Here is a 13,934-nt window from a genome sequence, read left to right as displayed (position 1 = left end):
AAAAATTCCACTGTTTGAAAAGGTGTACTATGTTTGCTGAAGAACAATTGATAAGAACACTTATTCAAAGACATTTTCAGTTTAAACTCAATCTTCAAGATGAAACATTTTCTTCTCCTAGGTATCCAACTTAACCTTTGGTATAGGGGCACTTCTGATTCACAACTGTACCTTAAATGCTTTGTCTGATCAAGTATATATCAGATATCAGATATATCAGACTAAATGTTTTCATTTGTAGTGTCTTTGCAATAGTGCATTACGCATTTGTTGCTTCAGAAATAATGGAGGAATTATCATAAGTAAACACTTTTAAACCGAGAAAATTAAAAACGGCGTACTCTTTTACATTACAATCAGATTCAGGTTTCAGAGGTACCGTTGTTAAAATTATGTTTACAACCCTTTAATAAATACTTTCTCTTTTACTAATTTGACCATCTTATTCTTTTGTTGATAGATACATATTTTTCGTACATTCTTGAAATATTAGAGTTGCAATAATCGATTTTCAAGACATAACTATTGCTCTGAGACTGTTTACATTTTTGAATTTTTTAGCTAATATATATATCCAAAACTTTAGGGTAAAATCTTGGCCTCGATCAGACATACTGCCTGAAAGCCTTTTTTTACTTATATCGGACTTAATCAAACAAAAGGAGGCGAATTGCACAATTTTTGCGAAGAAATGTTTAATATATTTTTTAACATATGTGTTTAAAGGGAATTTGCACATTTTCAGTTTTCTTAAATAAACGTTTAATTTTGACATTAATGTAAATATTTTTCCATATTTGAATTTGTAGTCAAAGGCTTTTAAAAAAAGCATTGTTTGTAATATGGAATATATATTGAAGAGAAGGGATATCTCAGAAATCCTACACCNTAGGGTATATTTATTTAAATTTTTTATAATTTTAGCGGTTTCGCTTTCCCTTACTTATGGAGACTTTGTCCTGCCCGACATTGAGAAGTACAGGGTTCTCGGCTATGCTGGAGGTTATGTAAACCCAGTTGGAGAACAGGTAAACAGTTATCATTGAGGACAGAGATCTCAGTACTTATATCTTTTAAATTCTGTACCTATAAAAAGCCGTAAAAATTGAGTGTACGTTAGCGTACTGTGTACTCAACGCAGATGAGGCTTTAAGCAGTCCCTTTAAGAGGTTTTATCTATATAATATGAGAGTAGGAGATTACTGCACTGTAAACCCCCAATTTTAATTGTCTTAATAATGAAAGTATGTTCTAAATATATATTTGTTTTATATTCTAAGAAAGCATTACACAACACATATATATGTATTAAATATATCAGTTGAAACACAACAATCTTCTTATATAACATTTTATTCATAAACAAATTGTTTCATGCTTTTATGCAATCATCGGTATGAATGATTTGAGAATTTTTCACAGATGTTTCGCGGATTTTAACGAGATGTTAAATTAATTTTCAAATTAATGTATTATATATATGTACATATTACAGATATATATATATATATATATATATATATATATATATATATATATCTAGATGAATGTTCATGGTGGACAAAGAATGTCTGAAGACCCCACACCAGTAGGTAGAAATAAGGCCGAATATTTGTTGTTTAAAGGGATTGTTCATGAAAAATGAAAGGAGTGGATTTTAAAATCAATTGGCAACAATTTTTTTCTACAGAATTCCTTTCTTCGCTGTAAGCACCTCACAGTTTTGCATTACTAAAACATAACATGAAAAAAGATTGATAGCAATCGATTTTGAATTCAATTCAGCTTTAGCTTGTGGCTATATGCCTATTGCCTGTATCTCCAGAAAATTTTCTAGAAACCTCTATTTAAGTCGAATACTTTCATGCCTAACAGACTATTTGAGCACAAGGTCTTGCATAAAAATGAAATGGAAAAAATTTAAATATCCTAAAACACCCAGAAAGCAAAATATCTTGTAAATTTTCTTTTATCGAGTTTTGATTCTTTGAAGAAGAGATTAAGTAAACTCTCAAGAAGACATATTTGCCTGTCAACTATAAAAGAAGGATGTTTGGGGGAGGGTCTTTTTTAATCTGATTTTCTTCTCCAGTTTGCATCTTTTCCTTTGAAATTAATTGTACATTGGTCGGCGTATATATAAATACAATTATCTCGACATTTTTATTTAAGTTTTCAATTCAGGCTTTCAAATTACAAGCTTACAAGTAAAATAAAAAGAAGCTGTTAATTAACAGCTGGTTTAAAGCTTTGTAAAAATAAAAATTGAATAAAAAGTCGTCTTTAGTGTATTGATTTATACGACGATCGCTGTACTTTTAAAGATTCTGTTTCAAATGTACTGCAGGGTCGTGCATGGTATAGGAGAGTTTAAAAAAAGAGTCCGGCCCATTATTTCAAGAAACCCCCCCCCCTTTAATTTAAGATTCTTTATAAAAAAAGCGGTTAAGTCAGAAATCATGAAAAATGGAAAAAATATTGGAATTTTTACAAAAAAAAACTATTATTAAATTATTGAGTAAAAATCTTAGATTATATATTTTAGGACCGTCTGATAAATGGCAAATGGGAGAAAGCTCAAAAATGGTTTTAGGTAGGAACTAATAATTTTTCCTGGAAAGCTTTAAGATTTTTCTCATCTTGAATTCTTTTTCTTTAAAGTGTTATTTAGCTTTGACAATTGCTAGAGTAGCAGCCCAGGGATTTGATACTGAAATTCCGTTACAGGTGGAAAATTCAATTTATAATTCCTCTCATCCTTCTCATCCTTCTCAACCAACTAAACCTTCTAATCCTTCTCTTCCTTCTCATCCTTCTCAACCTTCTCATCCTTCTCTTCCTTCTCATCCTTCTCAACCTTCTCATCCTTCTCTTCCTTCTCATCCTTCTCAACCTTCTCATCCTTCTAGTCCTTCTCATCCTTCTCATCTTTCTCAACCTTCTCAACCTTCTCAACCTTCTAATCCTTCTCGTCCTTCTCATCCTTCTCAACCTTCTCAACCTTCTCAACCTTCTCATCCTTCTCTTCCTTCTCATCCTTCTCATCTCTCTCAACCTTCTCATTCTATACTCATCCTTCTCATCCTGTACTCATCCTTTTCATCCTGCACTCATCCTTTTTATCCTGTACTCATTCTTCTCATCCTGTACCCATCCTGCACTCATCCTTCTCCTCCTAGACTCATCCTTCTCATCCTGTACTCATCCTGCACTCATCCTTATCATCCTGTACTCATCCTGTACTGATACTTTATATTTTGTACTCATACATAGGATGAGAAGGATGATTGATGAATATTTTAGCTGATAGATGATTATTTTGAAAATATTTATTTAGAATGTTCTTGATTTCCAGCTCGGGAAAGGGTTTGAGAATATTATTTTTATTCAACTACTAACTCGGGTAATCTTGATTTTTGATAGTATTACTAAATATGGTCAAATTCATGCGACATTACTGGTTCGACTTTGTGACCTCGTAGCTCATTTAGTTTTGATTACACACCCAAGTATAAATTTATCTGTGGCCGAATTTAAAGAATTTGAGCGGCGGTTTAAATATGGTTGGTTCCACTTAAAATTGTATCAAATGTTTCAAGATTTAAGCCGGCGCTTAATTTAAACCGGGTTTTGACGGATTTAAACCGCGGCTCAAGTTCTTTAAATGCCATCTCTGGTTACTTATCAGAAATTCAAATCATTTTATTCTTTTTATTACCTCTTTAATATAAGAAGAGTTAGTTATGATTAAGCACAGAAAATATTGACATCATGCGTCCAATTTACGTAAATTTGACTTGTGCTGTTTTATATCATAACTTGAGTCCAACAGTCGTCTTTCTTTTCACCAGTTTTATTTATCCCGCTGTATATTCTGTTTGATGTTGATGATGATGATGACAGGGTTACCGACAAAGAATTATACATCATGACGAGTGTACAGAATTTATGCAGAATCTTTCACAGCCTTGATTCTACTTTAAACTTGTTTCTTCTTCGCCTAATTTCTCCGTAAATCCCTTAAATGCTGTATTTTAGGCAACATATCTCCAAAATTAACCTACATATCGCTTAAAATCATGATTTTATGTCGTCATTTTAGTCTCACACTTTTTGAATAACCCTGTATCAGTGACCTAATATGAAATTAATGTTCCAGCAATCTGGGCTTCCTGGTGCTACTGATATGGCTGTCGGTCATCTGGATTTTTTTTCTCAACTTCAACAAGAAACAAATTTTGATGTAGGGGTTGATAACAGAGCTCTTAGGTAGATTTTATCCTCTCGTAGTTTCAAATCTTATCCTCTCGTAGTTTTAGATCTTATCCTCTCGTAGTTTTAGATTTTATCCTCTCGTAGTTTTAGATCTTATCCTCACGTAGTTTTAGATCTTATCCTCTCGTAGTTTTAGATGCCATTTTTACTTTTTTCTAATTGTTTTACTTTCACAAAATGACCCTGTACTGCATTGCAAAACCTGCTGGCTCAATTTGCAATGAAATCCTCACGTTTTGTTTGACCTCTCGACTATGACCAAAGATGGTTCGTTTGTTCATCGACCATCGTTCTGTTTTTATCGATAACGTTTTTTCAATTCTATAATAGTCTAAATTCTGCCACAAAGAACTGATTCGATTATCCATTAAGTTACAAGGACCGCTATTTTCCTCTTGTTCATTTAAAATTATATTCTTTCAGTAATTCTATCATATCGATCAAGAGTACTATTTTTTTTCTCAAACGATCCTAATTATAATACCATTTCATTTTTTGCGGAGTTTTTAATATCTAATTACAAATTTTGTGAAGGCACGAGCTAACTGAACATTTTCTTGGTGAAAATGCCCAGGCATACCCACTCACTGAAGAGGAGTCTATTGTAAACTGGCCAATAGCAGCGCATATACTTGAGCTTGTAACTAATAAAACATATGAACAACTTGTGTACGACGAGGTCTTTGATCAACTTGGTAAGTATGTATACCCAAGTTGTAAGAATGTAGAGATGCTCATCGTTTTCATTTTTTTACTTTTAAGAGGCGTTATAAAAAGAAAGTTTTACTTATGATGTCAGTACACAAGCATAATGTATATAGTAAAGGTTTATACGTCTTTTTAGGAGCAACAACCTCGCCACTATTCATTACTTAAATCTTAACTTAACTGTAAGCGTAATTTTTAGTGACTCTTTATGGCAATAAATGAGTTACAACGGTACCCTTAAAACCTTTGTGTGTTCTTCGAGTACAGAGATTTGTGTGCTTAAACTTATCAAAACCCGCTTGTATTCATTGTCCTCTTTGCATATAGGGTCACTTGAAAGCACGCTTACAGTCCCTTGAACTTAACCTATTGCATCTGTTATTAAACTGAAAAAATGTTTTGCAAAGGTATTGAGGGATGTGGGTTTGGGCCTAACACTGTTGATCCTTCCCTGCCCCCAAGTCAGCCCTGGAGTCATATAGCTGATGCATTTGGACTTTATAACATTCCCATCACACCATCAAACCAGGTAGAGCTATCATTCCCATGTCATATCACAACATCAAACCAGGTAGAGATATAATTTCCATCACACCATCAAACCAGGTAGATATAAAACCTTCCCATTAAAACAGGTTAAGATAAAACTTTCCCATTTAAACCAGGTGGAGATAAAATCTTCCCATAAAACCAGGTAGAAATAAACCTTCCCATTTAAACCTGGGGGAGATTAACCTTCACATCAAGCCAGGGGGAGATATACCTTCCCATCAAACCAGGGGGAGATAAAACCTTCCTATAAAACCAGGGGGAGATATACCTTCCCATCAAACCAGGGGGAGATAAAACCTTCCCATAAAACCAGGGGGAGATAAAACCGTGCCATCAAACCTGGTACATATAAAACAATTCTCATTAAACTAGGGTGAGATAAACATTCCCTTTAAACCAGGTTGAGATGATACCTTTCCATCTATACAGCTAAAGACAAATCTTTCCATCACACCAGTTAGAGATAAACCTTTACATCAAACCAAATAGAGATAAAACACATCCCACCAAATCAGATAGAGATTAAACCTTTCAATTAATAAGCGGAAGATTAAACATTCCCATCAAACCAGGAGTAGATAAACCTTCCAATTAAACCAGAAAGAGATAAAACACTTACCACTAAATCAGGTAGAAATAAAACTTCACATGAAACCAGGTAGAGATAAAACCTTCCCATCCAACCAGATAAAACTTCACATGAAACCAGGTAGATATAAAACCTTCCCATCAAACCAGGTAGAGATAAAACTTCACATGAAACCAGTTAGATATAAAACCTTCCCATCAAACCAGGTAGAGATAAAACCTTCCCATCCAACCAGGTGGAGATAAAACTTCCCATGAAACCAGGTAGATATAAAACCTTCCCATCAAACCAGGTAGAGATAAAACCTTCCCATCCAACCAGGTGGAGATAAAACTTCACATGAAACCAGGTAGATATAAAACCTTCCCATAAAACCAGGTGGAGATAAAACTTCACATGAAACCAGGAAGATATAAAACCTTCCCATCAAACCAGGTGGAGATAAAACTTCACATTAAATCAGGGGGAGATGAAACTATTGAACCTAGTAAGATAAACCTTGTTAGATAAACCTTCCCAACAAACCAGGTGGAGATAAAACCTTCCCATCAAACTATGTGGAGATAAAACCTTTTATTCAAGCCATGTGGAGATAAAACCTTCCCATCAAACCATGTGGAAATAAAACATTCCCATGAAACCATGTGAAGATAAATTAGACACTTCCCACCAAAACTTCCCATTGAACAAGGGGAAGAAGAAAAAAACATTACCACCATACCAGGTGTAGAAAAACCTTCTAATTAAACCAGGCAGAGATAATCCTTCCAATAAAACCAGGTTGTGATAATCTTTCCAATCAAACCAGGTGACATAAACCTGCCAATCAAACCATTTAGAGATAAACCTTCAAATTGAACTAAGTAGAGATAAACCTTCCCATCAAACCAGGGAGAGATGAAACCTTCCCATAAAACTAGATTGAGATTATACCTCTGTCAGGCACAACTAATGGAAATAATTGGAATTTTTTCCAATGGAAAATTTTCTGTTATATATCTATTTAATCAGCACCATTGTTATGCACTTGATTAAAGGACAAAAGGGTATTCCGACTGACTGAATAGTCCCTTTAATGATTTGTTTGTTTAAAGGCCGAGTCCTCCACTGCTCTGGCACCTGCGAATGGTCTCTATTGTGACATGGAGTCTTTTGGGTAGGATTATTGTTCTTATAGAGCTACAAATATAAAAGAAGGGAACACTCGATAGAAATTCTAATAATAATAATCATTATTCAACTATAAAACTATATAGAAATAGTTATTTCAGAGGTGTAAGCATTTTTAGTCTCTGAGCTGTAAAGTAAACACAAGACAAATGTCACAGTCTGACATAGGATCCATCTTTCGCATAAAAAATCAATGAAATTTTCTGGTCATAGGTAGTGCTGGGCACTTTCCAACTTTTTTCAGCCGTTTCGTTAACATTTAGTTAAAAAAGTATAGTTAGTTAATGAAATCAATTTTATTAACAACGTAAACGTAAAATTTTCAAGACAACTGTTAATGGCTCCAGTCCTTAATGGTCAAGTACATTATTAACGGCTTGAAGCGCCAAAAAAAAATCGTTAACGGTTCAAAAATCGTTAATAGTGCAGCCATTTACGGTCTATTTCAGAATTAACGGACCACAGCGCCAAAAAAAATGTTAATGGTTGTAAAACCGTTAACCATGCAGCCATTAACAATCTTTTGTAGTATTAACGGCGTTAACGGTTTGTCAAATCATTAACGACATTAACTGAACAAACTCAATTTTTTTTATCAAAATTTAAACTTCAAATTCAGAAGACGGTTTAAAAATTAATGGTTTTTGCCGTTAGTCAACGGACTCTTCCGTTAAATTTCGAAAACCTCCGTTCCGTTAACGGAACTTTGCGCAATGCCCAGCCCTATTCATAAGAAACCATTATGTGAATCATCCAAATTTTCGAAATCAATAGATTTTATCCTCCTTAGAAACTAGAGTACCCACCAGACAAAGAATACCCTCGATTTACAAGCTAGAGATAGGCGCATTCAAGCTAGAGATAGGCGCGTTCAAGCTAGAGATAGGCACGTTCAAGCTATAGAAAGGCGCGTTCGGTTTTTTCATTTTGTTTGTTCATCGTATAATTTCATTTCGTTCTTTTTTTCCCAACCATTAAAAAAATAGTTGATTTCATTTGGTTTAACAATGATCGTTCATTTTCCATCTATTTCGTTCGTTTTCTCACTGAACGATCGTTCAGAAAAATCGTTCGTTCAAAAAAAAGATAGTTTTTCGAAAAAATCGTTTGGAATATAAAAAATATTGTTTTTTAAAAAGTGTGTTTAAAAAATTCGTTTTCGTTCGCTTTTAAAAAGGATAATTTTTCATTTCTCTAAACGATCAATTTCGTTCGTCCATCGGTGGTTTTTTTTTCTGAGCGACACCCTTTTTCAGGAAAAATTTCGTTCGTTCTCAAAATGTTTGTTTGTTCAAAAAACGATGACCATCTTGATAATTACAACGAAACCTTTTAAACCTTTAACTGATCATCAAGGGCAGAAAAGTTCATGTGTTTATTTCTAACATGGTGTCAAAGTTGTCGGAAATTGAAGTGTACGCTAGCGTACAGTGTAAACTCACCCCATTTGATGTTTCATTCATCGAAAATCCCAAATATTCAATAACGCAGTTTTGAAAAATTCTAATTTGAAAAATTGTCTGCGACTTTTAAAAAATAAATATGAATTTTTCTTAATAATAAAAGCTCTGACAAAGTGTTCAATAATTACAAATGTCTCTGTAGAAATAACAATAAATTGTCAGCCTTGTTCAGTCAATAGTAAAAGGGGTACTTTTATAAATCGGACACGCCACTTTACAAAAATTTACCCCTATGATCCTTCAGATATCTTATTTCAGGAGGTTAATGGCAGTTCATTTAGAAAGGCCAGATGATTTTCTACCACAGGATGCTTGGGACATAATTCAAAATCCATAGTAAATATCTAAGTTTTTATTGTAAGATTTTGTTCATATTTTTTGGCAACTCACATGACCCCAGGAAAGAGGGTTGATGAAAATTCAAAAATTTTGCCTCAAAAATATTTCAATATTTTTTATTTTTGAAAATTAACCATTTTAAAGAGAAAAATCTGCAAAAACCTTTATTTAGTAAAGAACGATGAAATTGAAACGGGGCGCAATGCACCGCAAAAGATCGGAGAATTTGAACAATTTAAATTTGTTTGATTCGCTATTAAAAAAATGCAAAAACTGCTGAATTTTATACATGTTTCCAGTTTATAAAATGATAATTGCAGGAGAGTGGGGTGAAGCGCCGTGGAAGTCCGTAGTTGGAAACATTTTAGATATTTAATCTTGGTGATTTTAAAAATTTAAACCAATATTAAATTAAGAAAGTGTTCATTGAGTCCTGAAAGGGTTTAAATGGTTTTCCAACTCATTTAACATTTTAAAGATTGGAATTGAATTTTTCCCTTTCCGTCCTGGTTCGTAGTTTTTGTAATACAAAAATTTAAAAGTTAATACCATATTTTAAATGAGTGGGTTTTAGACTTTTAAAAGAACATTAATCCAATTATGTATTAATTTATGTTTAATTAATTTCATTATTGGCAGTGTATTGCAGTTGAACTGAGAATGTGGTATTGTGGAGAAATTTTTTAGGATTCATGTGAGACATATCATACGTTTTTAATGTGGCATATTTGTTCAACAAGAACTCAAATTCAATTCTTAAAATTCTCAAAGATTTGCCATTTTAGAAAGATGATTTTTAGAATAATTTTTTTAAATTACCAAATAACGACGACAAAAAATGTAACAAAAATACTACAGTAAACTCTTTATTGGTTTCTGCTATATCCTATTGTTCTCTAAAATTTTGTGTAGATTTCTTGGAATTTTTTATGAAAAGACGACTTTTAAAGAAATTGAAGAAATTTGCGAACAAATTTGTAAAGAATAAGAAATTCAATATAACGACGAAAAAGAAATAATTGATTATAACATTGATTTATTGACAAATTTCTACTGAGAAATATGTTCCTAAACATCAAATTAGTTTACTGTAGAATTTTTGATACATTTAATGTAGTCTTTATCTAGTAATTTTTAATATTTAATTCACATAACGTAACCCCCCAAATGGATAAATGTCGACTTTGCAACCAAACTCGGTAATTATACATCATTAAAACGTCTTATATGTCTCAAATGAATCCAAAAAATTTCTCAACAATACTACACTCTCAGTTCGACTACCATACATTGCTGATCACTACCTTTAATTGAATTTCAATTCCATGCAGTTCCATTTATTTTTTTACATTTAGCTATTCAACTGCTGGATTTGGAATGGACTTCATTGATCTTGGAGATGACGGTATTATGGGTTATTCCTTTGGCTATGGAAATGCGCAGGTATTCTTACTATCTACTTAATTGTAAGTAACCCGCGATATTCTGTATACATCTTTATATAAGCAACAAGTTCTTATTAATCTTTTATTTTTTTTTAGAGCTCAGGCCAGAGTCATTCAGCGTTCTACATCTTCTTTAAATATGGATTTGCAACATACACCAGAGCCAATGCTTTGATAATTGTAAGTTGAATCATTTTTTAGGAAAACAATTTAGAATTTAGTGTAAAATAATTGAACATTTCAAAAATTAATGAATTGAATGACAAAAAGGCAATATAAAAACCCAGCAAAAGCGTTTTTGGTCACAAAGAAAATAAAAAAAAATAAACCAGATTAAATAAGTATGCATATTGCTCTTCTCATAATTATAATCATACCTATTCCAATAAAAATAGTTGAATTTTATAATAAAAAGACATAAAAATATATGTATTGTTCGTGTAGATACAAGATATAGGTAGGGCTGGGCATAAGTTCCGTTAACGAAAAGGAGGAAGAGTCCATTAACAAACGGCAAAAACCTTTAATTTTTAAATCAATAACGAAACGGATTAGTCGTTTTTTAAACAAACGTTATTGGTTGAAAGTTAATTAAAAAGCTAACAACGTTATATAGTTATTTTCTGATTAAGAATTTAAAAAAAAAAATTTAAAATGTTGTCTTCTGTGTTTATATACCGTTTGCGCCATTAATACTGTAGTATACCGTTAACGGCACAGGCCGTTAAAGATTTTTTAAACCGTTAACACTGTTAGTACTGTAATATACCGTTAACAGATGCGCCGTTGACGATTTTTTTACCATTAACGGTTGTGCCTTTAACAATTTATTTAACCGTTAACGAAATTTTTTGGCGCTTTGCTCCAATCACGCCATTAATTTTGTAATAACGGTACCATTAACGGTTAGAGCCATTAACGATTGTTGAAAATATTCCCTTAACGCCGTTAATAAAATTGAGATAGTTTACTAACGGTAGTTTTAAAAAACCGGAAAATGCTGTTAACAGAACGAACGCTCCTTTAAAATTAACGGTTAACTGAATTTTTTATTTTTTAACGATTGGAACTAACCGTTAACGAAACGGCTAAAAAATTTGGAATGTGCCCAGCCCTAGATATAGGACATTTTCTAAAATATTATAAAATTTCTGTTTTTAAAACACTTTATTTGGTTCTAAAATAATATATTGAATATAATAATAATATGTGGAAGAATTTCACAACGTAGAGTTTAAAGAATCTCAATGACTACCACCACAAGAAACAAACGCCCCTGCAGACAAAAAGATAAAATACTATGCATTACAATCTGCATAGAGATAAGCATTGGATTTTGATCCGTTTTTCAAATATAAGGTGGGTTGGCTTAAAGGGCTATCTAAAAGAATCTGAGATATTATCTTCATAGCAAAATAATATTTTCTATAATTTTGCTTCATTATATTAAGCAACAAGTTTTCTCTGACCACAGATGTCAACCAAAATGATATTTCCTATATTTTAGATATCATGAATACCATTAGGTTAAACATATAAGATTTGGGTCAAGCCTATTTAAAATCGAATAACCTTTTATGTTTAAAAAAGTGGGTCTGAAAATGATGTCCATTAGTATTTATTCATATTTTTCCCTTTAGCCTGGTATGCGAGCTAATACCGGACTAACCATGCTAAATGACGCTTTAGCAGGTAAAATTCTTTTTTTTTACAGGGTGGGTAAACAAATACAGAAAACTTTACAGGGTGGGTAAACAAATACAGAAAACTTTACAGGGTGGATTAACAAATACAGAAAACTTTACAGGGTGGATTAACAAATACAGAAAACTTGACTCACACAAAATTGCATACTTTACAGGAACATTGGCTAGAAATACTACTTGATTCACATTTTATTTAATACCATAACCGTTTCAAATGATTGAAAAATTTTTATTAATCAGACATAGATTGAGACATATTTCCCTAAAATAAATTTTTTCCTAAAAAATATCAATGTGCATAATTTTGTTTTTTTTTCAACCAAACTTTATGATCGATATTATGTACATGAACTATTTGAACCATATCATCCTTTTAAGAAATTTTGTATAATTTTTAAATTTTCAGCTGCAGCATCTGGTGGTTTGGTGACTAAACTTGATTTGAACTTTTTGTAATTTTAGAATTTTATACGTTCAGTTAATCATCAAAATAAATCTTAAAAAACATCTTGTTTTGTACTTCTTTTTTATCTCTTTATCTATTTATCTATTTATCTTTTTACCTATTTATCTATTTATTTATTTGTCTATTTATCTATTTACATCTTTAACTATTTATCTATGTATCTATTTATTTATTTATCTTTTTTAATAATTGTCTATTTATCTGTTTATTTATTCATCTTTTATCTCTTCACCTATTTATCTTTTTATCTATTTAACTATTTGTCTATTTATCTAATTATCTATTTATCTATTTATCTATTTATCTATTATCTATTTATCTATTTATCTATTTTCCTATTATCTTTTTATCTATTTTCCTATTTATCACTTTATCTATTTAACTATTTGTCTATTTATCTATTTATCAATTTATCTATATAGTCTATTTATATATTTTTTTATTTTTCTATTTATCTAATTGTCTTTTTATCTATTTATCTATTTATCTATTTATCTATTTTTATCTATTTATGTTTCTTTATCCAACTCTGAATTAAATAAGATCAACATATTTAAATGGGATACGATATCCTTTAAATTAGTTCGTTGTAAGACTGAGTAAAATAATGTGAAAATTCGCTGTAAAACTTATTTTTAGTTTTATAACCTCGATGTAAAGTCTATCCCACAGTGCATTTTAAACAATGATTGTAATACACATCTTGGTAAAGGGTGTCTTGAAGAAGAAAAATAAAAAATCTGACCTTTTTTTAATTTTACAAAGACAACTTCTAACGTTGTCTCGTAAAATATTGAATTTTTGAAAATCCATTATCTAGAATCCCGCTGTGTACTGCAAGCAAGTTTATTCCGCAAAAATATTCTGAGTTTCCCATAGTGGTATATAAAACGTAGATAGATCGATAGATAAGCTTGAAGGCAGACAATTTCATGCCTTGGCAAGTTAATCGTTCCATACTGCAGTTTTCGCCAGCTGAATACTAATATGCTTATTTCAGCTTATCTCATAAATGTCCGGGGTTTTAACTTTTTTCCCGGGAAAAATTGATTCTTCTATAAAGCTTTCGAAATCATTTGTGAACAAAATGTTGGGATATCTAATTTTATTTTTGTTGCAATTTAGAACAAAATATTCATAATTTACCAATGTTTTTGTCAAGATCGATATCAGGAACAAAATCGTTTTTTAAAGAGTGCTCGTCTCCTAAAACACTTTTAT

At 31.7% G+C, this 13,934-nt stretch overlaps 1 protein-coding gene across 1 annotated transcript; it reads left to right on the top strand.

The window, feature by feature from the left end:
- The first annotated feature begins 37 nt into the window (after nucleotides 1–37).
- Nucleotides 38–12,756, top strand: LOC111695035 (uncharacterized). Its single transcript, XM_023464178.1, has 15 exons — nucleotides 38–121; nucleotides 925–1,028; nucleotides 1,544–1,592; nucleotides 2,546–2,593; nucleotides 2,672–2,727; nucleotides 3,338–3,403; nucleotides 4,160–4,269; nucleotides 4,810–4,970; nucleotides 5,391–5,512; nucleotides 7,219–7,280; nucleotides 9,016–9,093; nucleotides 10,452–10,539; nucleotides 10,638–10,721; nucleotides 12,182–12,233; nucleotides 12,654–12,756. The coding sequence occupies exons 1-15, from the start codon at nucleotides 100–102 to the stop codon at nucleotides 12,701–12,703; spliced, it is 1,152 nt and encodes a 383-aa protein (XP_023319946.1). The 5' UTR covers nucleotides 38–99; the 3' UTR covers nucleotides 12,704–12,756.
- Nucleotides 12,757–13,934: the final 1,178 nt, after the last annotated feature.

Source organism: Eurytemora carolleeae, unplaced genomic scaffold, assembly GCF_000591075.1.
Source record: "Eurytemora carolleeae unplaced genomic scaffold, Eaff_2.0 scaffold125, whole genome shotgun sequence".
Lineage (NCBI taxonomy): Eukaryota > Metazoa > Arthropoda > Copepoda > Calanoida > Temoridae > Eurytemora > Eurytemora carolleeae.
This window is presented reverse-complemented; position numbering and strand designations above follow the sequence as displayed.